Source organism: Pogonomyrmex barbatus, unplaced genomic scaffold, assembly GCF_055798465.1.
Source record: "Pogonomyrmex barbatus isolate J1 unplaced genomic scaffold, ASM5579846v1 scaffold4, whole genome shotgun sequence".
Lineage (NCBI taxonomy): Eukaryota > Metazoa > Arthropoda > Insecta > Hymenoptera > Formicidae > Pogonomyrmex > Pogonomyrmex barbatus.
In genome coordinates this window covers 3319032-3331297 of record NW_028297138.1, presented here as the reverse complement: position 1 = coordinate 3331297, position 12266 = coordinate 3319032, and the positions used below count along the sequence as shown (strand labels likewise).

Below are 12266 nucleotides of genomic sequence, written 5' to 3'. Positions count from 1 at the left end.
CGTGCGTGCGTGCGTGCGTGCGTGCGTGCGTGCGTGCGTGCGTGCGTGCGTGCGTGCGTGCGTGCGTGCGTGCGTGCGTGCGTGCGTGCGTGCGTGCGTGCGTGCGTGCGTGCGTGCGTGCGTGCGTGCGTGCGTGCGTTAATAATATACGTTATATCTTATACATAATTAATATATGTTACATATATAATTAATATACGTTATATCTTTCGCACTGTCTATGTTTATTTTAATTATTATTTCTTCTTTCGATTTGGTTCGATTCGACTCATCGCATATAGGTTGATATGCGTATGCATATCCCCGATCCTACTTGGCCATGTTTGTTTCCCTCTACATGATACTACCTTCATTCTCGTGGTCCATCCCTCTCTGAGACGCAGAAGAAAAATTAGAATTCGTCGAGCTTTCTGAGGCAGGTTCGACGCGTGAAGGGAAAGCCCCGAGTAGTATTAGACGTTTAAGAAAGGATTACGCGAGGGAAGAATAGTAGGTATACTAGGCGGGTTCTAACTCGGGAGCTCTGGATGCGGGTGTGCGGGGGGGAACGGTGGCCACGGGGGGGGGGGTAGTATGATAGTTATAAAAACAAATAGATAAACAAATAGAAAATTGCGATTCGAAGAACATGACGTCACGGGGGGAGGGGGTAGATAAGATAGTAGCAAAGATGATATAAACAAATAGATAAATAGATGAAGATGATATAAATGAGTAGATAAACAAATTGCGCGTGAACAAGATGCGTGGACGTTAGAGGCGGATCCGGGCTCGCCGCCGCCATGTTCTCATCTTCTCTTTTCGTTGCAGCTGTTCTATTGTATACCTACTATCTCTCTCTCTCTCTCTCTCTCTCTCTCTCTCTCTCTCTCTCTCTCTCTCCCCCCCTCCCGTCGCGGCTCTCTCTTATTACGAATCTTATGACTATTTTTTTCGAATAATTATTTTTATGGCGGGAGGAAAGAAATAAAAGACATATTATGTATATTATATGTTTATATTTTTAAACAAATTTAATACATTTTGACTTAAGTGTTAAACTTTTTTATTCACATTTTTTCCTTACACACTAAAAATTAAAGCTAACAGCTAAACTAAAGCAACAACTAAAGCTAAACAGCTTGCAATCGACGAGTTGACATTTGTCGAAGATATCGCAATCGCGTATCGCGTTCGATACTTCCTCGGGATCTGTTACAACAGATGCGATGTTAAAGAATCACGTGTACTTAGCATCGATTGTATCGACGAATCTAACGAGTCGATCGAACGTCATATCGATACATTCATCCAGGTCAAACATTCGGCGTAACTTCGATTCTATCGTTACGATTACGTTCAAAAATTCAAGGCGTACGAGTGTAATGTCGTTCATCAAGCAAACTCTGACGGTTAATGATCCGACGCTTATAAAATTGTCTTTGTAATCGCAGCAATTTAAAAATATTCCATAACTCGTAGAGTCACTTCCAGTTTCGAGAGACAGTATCAGTTCCTGTCTCCCAAAGCGATCTCCACGTAGATCGGTGGATCAACGTTGATTCCAATTTCCAAAAATTGTTGACAGTCACGGGCTACAGTGGCTGTCAGAGTGTAACGTCTGCTTAATAGATGCACCGTGCGACGCTCCACCGAAATGCTATGTAATGGAAATTAAATATATAATATTGCACAATATTAGAAAAAAAGAGAGAAAAAAATAAAATAAAGTTGAAACTTACGCGTTACATTCCTTCTTTGTTTCGCCATCGTACGGTGCGCTGCTTCCTTTGGCAGAGTACATTGCATGTTGATTGTTCATACAAATGAATGATGGAGGAGCAGAGTATTTTTCGTGCAGATCGTTCGATGGAGGACTGATCGCATCCGCGTAAATTTTGACATAGCAATTAATCCCCCGTTAATCCCCCTCCCCCTTCCTCCCTCTCCCCCTCTTTCTAGGAATTTCATTGTTGTAACCAAACATGTAGCAACATGTTCGCAAAAGATCGCGATGACGTGTTTAAATTTTTTACAGAAAAAGCCGTGATAAAATGACTTTTCCTAGAAGTCGACGTGTCGCGACGTGTTAAAAGAGAAGCGCCGATACTCCGCTGCTATAAACAAATTGCGATTCGGAAGACCTATGATGATGATGCTCCGATTTAGACAAAGAAATAGTATTGACGACTGTACGTGTCGCGGCATGTTATTAGAAGCGCCGATAATCCGATTGCTATAAACAAATAAATAAACAAATTGCGACTCGGTTGCAGACGTATGATGACGCTCCGGTTTAAACAGAGGGACAAAGGGACAAAAAAATTGCCGATGATATATAATAGATCATTGGGTACGCGGGATCACAAGTAGGCAAGTCTAATGAATTGATCGAATGTGAGAGAAAAAAATAGTTGACCATGTAAATATGAAAATATGGAAGATGTGATTTGAAAATATGGAAGAAGACATCACGAATATAATGAATGAAGTGTTTGGAGATGAAGAAAGAGACATTAATGTTGAAAATATTGACATTGATATTGAAGATGAAGATGAAGAACACGAGTTATCTGACGACAGCGATTGCCTGAGTGATCAGAGGAGCTTACGGATTATGTGGAGAAAATTGTTACGCGTTCGGAATTTCTTGCACTGAATGGTAATAAAAAACATTGTATAATACAATTTTACTATTCGAAGGATGATGCTCTAATTATATGTGCCGAATGCATGGTTCGTCTAATGGACACTGACATTGGAATAATGTATGCCGTTAGGAAGAGGTATGAGATAAATACTCTTGATGCGCTCCATCAAACGGTCCATTTTGCTCCAATTGTAGCCAGTCCGTATATATAACAATGCCATGTAACATGTACCCAATTTGCACCGCGTAAGAAAAACGATATTGTGGACGAATCACGTGCAAGTGCAAGTGCTCAGTGGGATGTAATATAATATATGAAAAAAATGGAACACCTAGAGCGAGTGGAACGCGAATTGTTGGAGCAATGCTGCCAGGTCGTTACCCTGGTGAAGTGTTTCGCGTGGTTGCAACAATGCGATAAGTGTATCGAACAATTCGAGGAACAATTACCCGTGTTAAGCATTCTTGACTTACCAGATTGCAAATAGACAATCTGTAGTGGTGAGGATTACGCGACTTGCGGGTGCAAAAATTCAATTAGAAAGACATTTTGTGCATGTTGGTGGCGAGCATCAGTAGAGACAATGGATCTCTCGTTTGGCGCGAGATTGATATGGCGTTTGAAAACCATATATTGATACAGTGATTAATGTGAATTATATCGACGATTTTTGGAAGACGCTGATGATGTAGTGCTCGAGCGAGTGCGAGACATTGTACAAAGACACGATAGTGTGAAAGTGAACACTGTGTTCAACGACGAGTTTGTGACGGGCGATAAACGTGCCAATAAAAGTATAAACATTAAAAATAGTGAACTCTTTCGAGTGTCAAATTTGGACGAATAGTACGAGTCATCGAACCCGTTGGCATCACTTGAAGAATTCCAAGAACGCGACAGTGGATGGGCGCTGTCGCGAATTCTTAATTTGACTGTAAACGTGAACAAATATAATCCCATGCATGCGAGATGTTATTGAGTTATCGCATTGAGTTACCGCGGAAAATTATGTTAAAGCGAGCGGTGATTAACGTGCAGTCAACAGACAATGCGTGTTTCGCGTGGTCAGTGGTCGCAGCTTTGTATCCGGCCGAAAGAAATAAAGATCGGGAATCGTCGTACCCACATTATACGACAGTGTTAAATCTCCAAGACATTACGTTTCCGATGATGTTGAATCAAATTAAAAAATTCGAACATCTCAATGACATCTCCATCAACGTCTACGGTCAAGGAAAAGGAGATATGGCTGACAAATAAGAAGATGGAGAAACACGTAAACTTACTGTATGTGGGATCCACGCGATAACAACGCGGGGTACTTTGCATGCATTAAAGACCTGTCCTGCCTCGTGAGCTTGAAAATAAACAAGAAGAAATGCAAGAAACTTTTGCGACTTTACGTACACACATTTTAACAAATTATAAAGATATTTTATAATTGTTTGTTAAATATTAAAAAAAATCATGTTTTCCTTTTTTTTGCAGATGTCTATATTACTTTAGTTTGTAAGAACTAGTATGAGGTTGAGAGAGAGGAGATGAAGGGAATGAGGCGAGAGAGGGCTGGTACAGGAGAGAGGAGCAGGTGATAGAGCGTGGTGAGGAGAGAGGGAATATTTGGAGCAATTCGAAGAACGGAGATCAGTCAGGCCTGAGCCTCTCTTGAAGGAAGACAGCAGAAATCGAAAGCGCAGTGAAAAGAGATCCGAGAAGAAGTTGGGACCTGGGAGCCTGCGGCTTGGCAATACTTCTGAAGCGAAACCCTAATCAGAGATCTGTGAGTGGGATCTTCGTAGGCGAAATCCTTGATCGAGGCAGGACGCGCACCCTCCCAGGAAGAGAAATCTGTCCTTCGGAGTCATACGAAGAGAGGGAGGGCTCTCGCTAAGACTGAACCGCAATCGAAGGCGGGTATTTATCTCTCTCTCTCTTTCCTCTCCAATTTTGACGAATTGCATGTACATGCGGATGCTAACGACGTTCGTGTTCAATAGGAGCGTTATATTATATATAATTACGTGCTCAGATTGTAAGTTTAATAGATGGAAGTTAATTAGATGGAATATCATTATATCAATAATCTTAACTTCATTTTATGCTGTTTTATACATTAATCTTAACTGTACGATATAAAGATACTTCATGTGAACTTGCGAATCGAATAAATCGAATCTTTTATGTGAATAACTTGTCTAAATTTTATATTGATCTTGTACATTATCTATCTTTTATGTGACGTGAACTGTTACAAGTTTATCTGAAAAATTGCAGTCGCATACAATGGACTGCAAACTGGATGAATGATTACGCCATCCGATTGCCGAGCAAAGACGACAAGTTGCTTACATTTAAGAACCACATGAATAAGGAACGACTTCCTTTCATCGTATACGCGGACTTGGAGTGCGGCAAACAGAACCGGCAGAGAAGGAAGGACGCGTCATACACTTATTAGCAGCACGAGGTATTTAGCATCGGATACTATGTGCGATGCTCGTATGCTGACGCGTTATCAGCGTATCGATTTCGGCGCGGCGAAAACTGCGTTGTATGATTCGTTTGGCAACTCGAAGACTTGACGCAAAAATTTTGTTATCTGCGAATAGGAGGCATACCGTAGCGCGACGCGTTGTCACATTTATGAAAAACCATTTGCGTCGAACGACGGTTCTCTATTGAAACCGTAGGTGAGTACAGCGATCTATATTTAAAAATCGATGTCTTGTTATTAGCCGACGTTTGAAAATTTCCGCGAAAGTTGTATCAAAAGTTATAGTCTCGATCCCGCTCATTACTACACTGCCAGGTTTCACGTGGGATGCCATGCTGAAACATACGCGTGTAAAATTTGAGTTGCTCATCGACATCGATATGGTTATGTTTATCGAGCGCGGTGGCCTCAGTCAATGTTCCGGCAGATACGCGCAGGCCAACAAGTACATGCGTTTGTATGAAACCGTAGTCGTATTTGATGTACTACGACGTGAACAATACGTATAGGCGATGTGTCAACCGTTGCCCTATGCCGAATTTCGATGAATTGAAGACATCGCAAACTTTGACGCGAGCGCGATCGCTCCGAATTCGCCTACGAATTATATTCTTAAAGTCGATCTCGAATATCCGCATCATCTGCATGATCGACACACTGACCTACTTTTCGGTCCGACGTGCGATAAACCACCGCGGCAGAATAAACTTCTCGTGACGTTATATGATAAAAAGCGGTACGTTATCCTATCGCAACTTGCAGCAATGTACGCGCCACGGTCTTCGTATCGCAAAGATATATACACCGCGTACTACAATTTGCTCAATCCACCTGGCTCAGCGATTACATCGAACTCAATACACACTTTAGAACGTGCGCGAAAAACAATTTCGAAAAAAAAAATTGTACGAATTAATGAACAACGTGGTAAAACAATGGAAATATTCAGAATCACGGATGTAAAATTGATAACGAAATGGGATAGACGGTATGGCGCAGAAGCAATGATCGTAAAACTAAATTTCCACAGCCGCAGCGTGTTTGCGGAAAACTTAATCGCCGTCGAATTGCGTAAACTCGAGGTGAAATTCGACAAACCGATTTATGTGAAAGTATGTGTATACTCGACATATCGAAAATCTGCTTGTACGAATTTCACTACGAGTATATATCACAGCTATATCGCGACAAATGTAAGATCATATACATCGACACAGTCTCATATATCACATCGAATGCAATGTGTACGAGACGATGAAACGCGATATCGCTAGATTCGATACAAGCGATTATCCGCCGGACAACGCGTACGAAATGCCTCTCATGAATAAAAAAGTACTCGATCTAAGGATGAAAATAACGGTATGAAAATGATGGAATTCGTCGTACTCAGAGCGAAGATATACGCAGTGAGGATTGATGATAAAAAGAACACCAAAAAGGCGAAAGGTGTAAAGAGTCATGTCGTAGCGCGAACAATAAACGTTCGATGATTACACACGGTGCTTGAATGAAGAGATCGAAATGTATAAGATCGCCATGTATAAGATCTAAGTTACATCAAGTATATACGGTATCTGAGTTGAAAATCGGTCTGAGTCCGTACGATGACAAACGATACATCGTACCGGATTCGACGGAAACGTTACCGTGGGGACATTTCCATTGTAATATACATGTATATACAATGTACATATATTTTTATATTTTTATATATGTAGTTTATATATATATATATATATATATTTCTTTTATACTTTTATACATTTTTTTATATATTTTCGTACACGTATCGTACCCATATTGTACATTTTTATGCGTTTAATAATTTTGTTATATTTACACGTGCACTTTTTTACACTTTACGAAGATGTAATTGAAGGAAAGGAATAATAAGATTGTACATTTATACATTGTATATTTAATTTTAATACATTGTATATTTATTTTTAATATATTGTAAAAATAAAAATAAATTAAATCACACTGCTTTTGTTTATCCAAGAATTGTGCGATCCATCGAATTCCAACCACTTGACGTAAACTTTGTCTCCTTTCCTGCGCAATACTTTCTCCACGAGATACACGTCCGGATGAGTCGCGCGCTGCAACTCGTGCTCGTAGAAAGCGATAGTAGAAAGCGACGGCTTTTCTGCGATAGTCTTCGAGCAGATAGGTTACAGGATTAGTATGCTGTACTTTAACGATCTTAAACACCTCGGTGCTCCAATTTGGCATGTAACTTTTTTCGAAAACTGTCTTGTACTCACGTGTACCGAATCGCCTATTTTGAATTTTGCTGGATCTGCAATCTTTATTGCGTTGTACACGTGTCCAAGAGTCTTTTGGCGATCGTGGGAGTTACGTCAACGGGTCGCATGCAATAGTGCGATGCTTGCGCGCGTTGTAATCTGACACGAGACGCGATAGCGCGTCGATCCACTAAGTGCCGTTGAACGTAAACATTTTCCACATGTTGTTCTTAAGCGTGCGATTGAATCGCTCGACGATTGATGCCTTCAACACCGTATACATGGAATAATGATTAACGTTATATTTTTTCAAGAGTTTCTACACATCGGCGTTGTAAAACTCCTTCCTCATATCCGTTTGCAAGTCTCGGGTATCTTCCGAATACTCAGGCTCTTCTTCGACAGCACGTAGGACTGTCTGCACATTTCACAAATTTCTTTCACGACGATATCTACCGCAGTCGTTTTTTTCTTTGTATGATGCTTCCAGTTTCAAACAATTGTTGAGCTGTACCAAGTATAACAATAGCCGACAGATGTCTTTCTCGGTGTGTATAATTCTGCATAATATCTTGCAGCAATATGATGTTGTCCCTGATACTCACCAAGTGCCATCAGCATATCGTAATATCGTAATACTCTTCGTTCGTGTATGCTGTCATATCATTCTAATAAGAACGTTTTAATAATCGAAGGATTCTTGAGTGAAGTCTCGCTGTCGCTCTGATAAGAACGTTTTAATAATCGAAGGATTCTTGAATGAAGTCTCGATGTCGCTCTTATAAAAATGGCCTAATAATCAAAGGCTTATTGATTGAAGTATCGATCATTACAACCGCGTGCAACACTTACAAGAGGAAGACTATCCTCGGAGGAAGAGGTTTTGTGAAAATTTTCTGAGAAAAGTGAACAAGGATATACGAATTTTCTTTCTCGTGTGATATTCAGCGATTATCGCTGTTCACACAAAAAGGAATTTTTAACTTTCACAATATACATATATGTATAGTGACGAGAATCCTCGTTACTCAATAAATTATATTAATACAAAATTATATTAATCAATATTTTGAATTGCCGCGTTCTGACTTTTAAGGCTAATCATACGTTTACATCTGACAGTGTCACAATAACCAGTCGACCGCTTGCTATCATCAAGGGTGCTTTCCAACAACGTACATAGACGACACTATGTAACACAGTGTCTATACTGGTGCTTTCCATCTATGACACAGAGAGACACAGGACGACACTGCGAAACACAGCTCGATCCTAAGTTTGGCCATGTTGGACGTCAATAGTGCCAACATATCGAGCAAAATTATTTTTTTAAGTGTGGTACTAATATACATTCCAGTCATTATTGTCATTTTGAATGCGTTCTTGCATGATGCACATAATGCATCATTTATCCTTGTATTGTGATAAATGATACATCACGTGTATCATGCGAGAAACGAAACGCATTCTTTATCTGCAAAAAAATGTCTTCGTCGCATTCGAATAACGTAGTACCGAACCCGGAATTTTTAGGTAATCAATATTCAATTTTTTTTTTATTTAAAGAATATATAAGCTTAAAAACGTATTTGTTGATGACTCATTATTAATACATATTCTATTGGATTAATTTTTATTGCAGATATGTTCTTTTGTCGGCATTGTAAAGGAATTATTTCTATATTAGATGATGTTAAGCATCATGCTTGTTTCAAAAGAAAAGAAGTTTTCCTTGAAAGAAAAAAGCAATTATACTCATCTGAAATCAATGAGATTCCATGTAATGTCAAATCGAAAAAATCATAGTTATTTCACAAATATAAAATAAAGCGCTTTGTAGCCAGGAATGAAATAATCAATACATATAATTTACTTAAATTTATTTCAGTATGTATCAATAATTCTTCAAAAAATGCACTGGCAATAATGGATAATAACAAAAAAATGCGCTCATGTTTATGCGTGATGGTCTTCTCCCTGGTCACAATCTTTTACGCTCTCTAGTGAGCGTGTTTAGTGTTACGTCCTGATTGTCCATTTTTTACATGTTACGTCCTGATTGTCCGTTTTTAGGTCAATACATTTAAGTACTTTACCCTGGGATTGGACCGGTTTATGAATTAATCAACCCCAAATAGGAAACGAATTTTATAAATTTTGTATCGAGGATCCTTCTTATTAATTTGATTATAATTTGGATAATTTACATCGAAATCAATTTTTCTTAATTTATATTTAGGAATTTGCTTAATTATTTTAATTTTAGTTTGTCTTTTCAAATTTTTAAGTTTTAAGAACAATGAGAGGGGATTCTTATTTAAAATTATCGTTTGATTTAACTGAAATCTTAATCTTTTAATTTGAACTTTGCGCCTTCCTCTTTTAGGCATGAATACGTTTGAAAATAATTATTTATTATTAAGATTCTAAATTCAAATTATTCAGTCGCAACACCTTGGCTGCGACTAAATAGTACGCTACGCTATTATTAGCGACCGGTTTTGGATTTAGAATTATGATCTTGATTTTAATTAAGAAGAATTTAAGATTTCAATTTTCCCAATTACTTTAATTTAAAATTACCTTTATTTAGTCGAGGAGGCTTTTAAATTCTCCTAAGAGAAATATTACAGAAATTGATTATAAATTTAAGAATTTAACCCTAAGGTTGATCACGCGCCACTGATTAATGTCACCGCCTAGTTAGTATCGAAGAAAGGTCGCGGCCGCTTTTTCCGCACGCATATTTATAGGTGAAAATGATCAGAATCCCCGCGTGAGCTTCTCACCACTTCCTTCTTTCAAACCCATAATTAAGAGGGGGAAGGTTCTTTTTCAGAGGTGTCATCTGAATCTTCGTTGGTAACAATCAAAGCTTGGTACCGACAAGAATTCAATCAATAAATCAATAAATCAATATTTTATCATATTACGCGCATTCCTTCATTTAAAATTATAAGATGTAGATAGCCGTGACATTAGTAACTTATGTGTTCCAATTAAACTCTATAACTGTGTCTTACAGTGTCTTTCTGTGTCACATTGTGTAACACCAAACTCTCCTTGTTGGAAAGCACCCCAAGTAAACACGTGTATGGGCGTGTGTTCGCCGAATAAATACATATTTCTTTCTCCAAATAATTTTCACAAATAATTAATATAATCAAATAATTAATATAATCAAGTCAAATAATTAATAGTGAATTACCGATCGAGTCGTAATAGTGCTTATAAACATGTGTCGTGTGTTCGCCGAGTAAATACGTGTTTCTTTCTTCGAATAATTTTCACGCGTCAAATAATTAATAGTGAATCATTGATCGAGTAGTGATTAATCGATCGAAACATTAATAAACGTTTCTCGTTTGATCGATCAAGCGAGAGAATAAAGTGTGTGCATTGTGTGCATCAAGAGAAAAACTTCTAATTACTTCAAGAAGAAAAACTTCTAATTACTTCATATGGATCTACTTCTAAGAGGGGATTCTGGTCTAGAAGCTTGATTTTTAGGCTATCTTCATGAATTTTTTCTGAAAAATAAAGTTTATTCAAATCGGGGTTTGTGCTACATATTAGTATACATTTCAAGTATCTTTCAGAATTTTTTTATTGTAATATTTCAAGAAATAAGCCGTGTATAATAGTTTTTGTGAGATCGTGAAAAAAATAAGGCGCTGCACGGTGCCTATGATTGCGGCTGCTCTGTTCATCTGAAACAAAAAACCAAAGAGATTCTTAAAGCATATGAGTGATGCTGCGGACGTTCCCTCATCACGTGATCACGTAATTCGTACAAACCATTCAAGCAAGTGCGTGCAATCTACGTAGCGAACATATATTCTATTTTCTCAACATGTACGCTACCGTCGAACTGTATCATCTGTACATTTCATTGTAAAAGCTGACTCATTAAATTAGTGTGATCTGTGTCAAGAAGTCTCGTCATTCGATCATCGGATCCTCAATCGAATCGTTCCAGCGAACGGCGTCTCAATTCTGCACATACTATTTAAAATATATATTTCTTATACTTTTTTCTTATACTTTTATTAATACGTTTCATTAAGAAGATCAATCTGTTTTGTTAATAATAATTAAATATATCTTTTTATTGGGGTTTGATGATATCTTTTTGTTAAATTATTTAAATTAAATTGATTGATTGATTGATTGATTGATTGATTTATTGTTCTCCTCAGGGTTACACAAGAAAAACATACATGCTACCTTACTACTAACTTAACCTAATTTACATTTAACTTAACCTAGCTTAAAATATGTAACGCCGTTCGCCATATACACATGTTTCCGTCGCAGACCTCACTTCAAAAAGAAAACAAGCATCGACCGCGACTGTCAGACTCTCTCTCTCTCTCTCTCTCTCTCTCTCTCTCTCTCTCTCTCTCTCTCTCTCTCTCTCTCTCTCTCTCTCTCTCTCTCTCTCTCTCTCTCTCTCTCTCTCTCTCTCTCTCTCTCACTCTCTCTCTCTCTCTCTCTCTCTCTCTCTCAGTGAAAGGAGAATGGTAGGGGTAATTTTCATGGATCTGAAGCGAGCGTTTGAAACGATAGATAGGGAAAGATTATTAGGGAAATTATATCAATATGGAATCAGAGGAAAAGTCCTTGAATGGTTAAACTCATATCTAAAGAATAGAACACAGCAGGTGCGATCTAATAATAAATGGTCAAAATTAATGGCAACGGAATATGGAGTTCCACAGGGATCTGTATTGGGACCTTTGTTGTTTATACTTTATATAAACGATATAATCAAAGTCTGTCCAGAAGAATGTAAGATAAAAATGTTTACGGATGATACTTTAATATATGTGGAGGGAGAAAGTAGCGCAGAATTAGAAAGAAAAATGAATACGGTGTTTGTTATAGTAG

The 12266-nt window shown here is 38.1% G+C and overlaps 1 protein-coding gene and 1 long non-coding RNA gene across 6 annotated transcripts in view; one reads left to right on the top strand and one right to left on the bottom strand.

The window, feature by feature from the left end:
- The window catches only part of nbs (nibrin), a 48409-nt gene that overhangs the window by 15698 nt on the left and 20445 nt on the right, over window positions 1-12266 (top strand). The window contains exon 9 of one of the 5 annotated variants that reach the window (XM_089081283.1): window positions 4905-11053. The exons of 3 other annotated variants lie outside the window; for them this stretch is intronic. In XM_089081283.1, the coding sequence (XP_088937409.1) occupies window positions 4905-4937 (33 nt within the window). In that variant the 3' untranslated portion in view covers window positions 4938-11053. Of the gene's footprint in view, window positions 1-4118; window positions 4880-4904; window positions 11054-12266 lie in introns of those variants that run through there. One more of the 5 variants, XM_089081284.1, reaches the window with a different exon arrangement.
- On the bottom strand, window positions 1489-1836 carry LOC148935675 (uncharacterized). Its single transcript, XR_016140260.1, has 2 exons — window positions 1722-1836; window positions 1489-1639 (listed from the first exon to the last, which is right to left on the bottom strand). It is a non-coding gene; the product is annotated as an uncharacterized LOC148935675 (long non-coding RNA).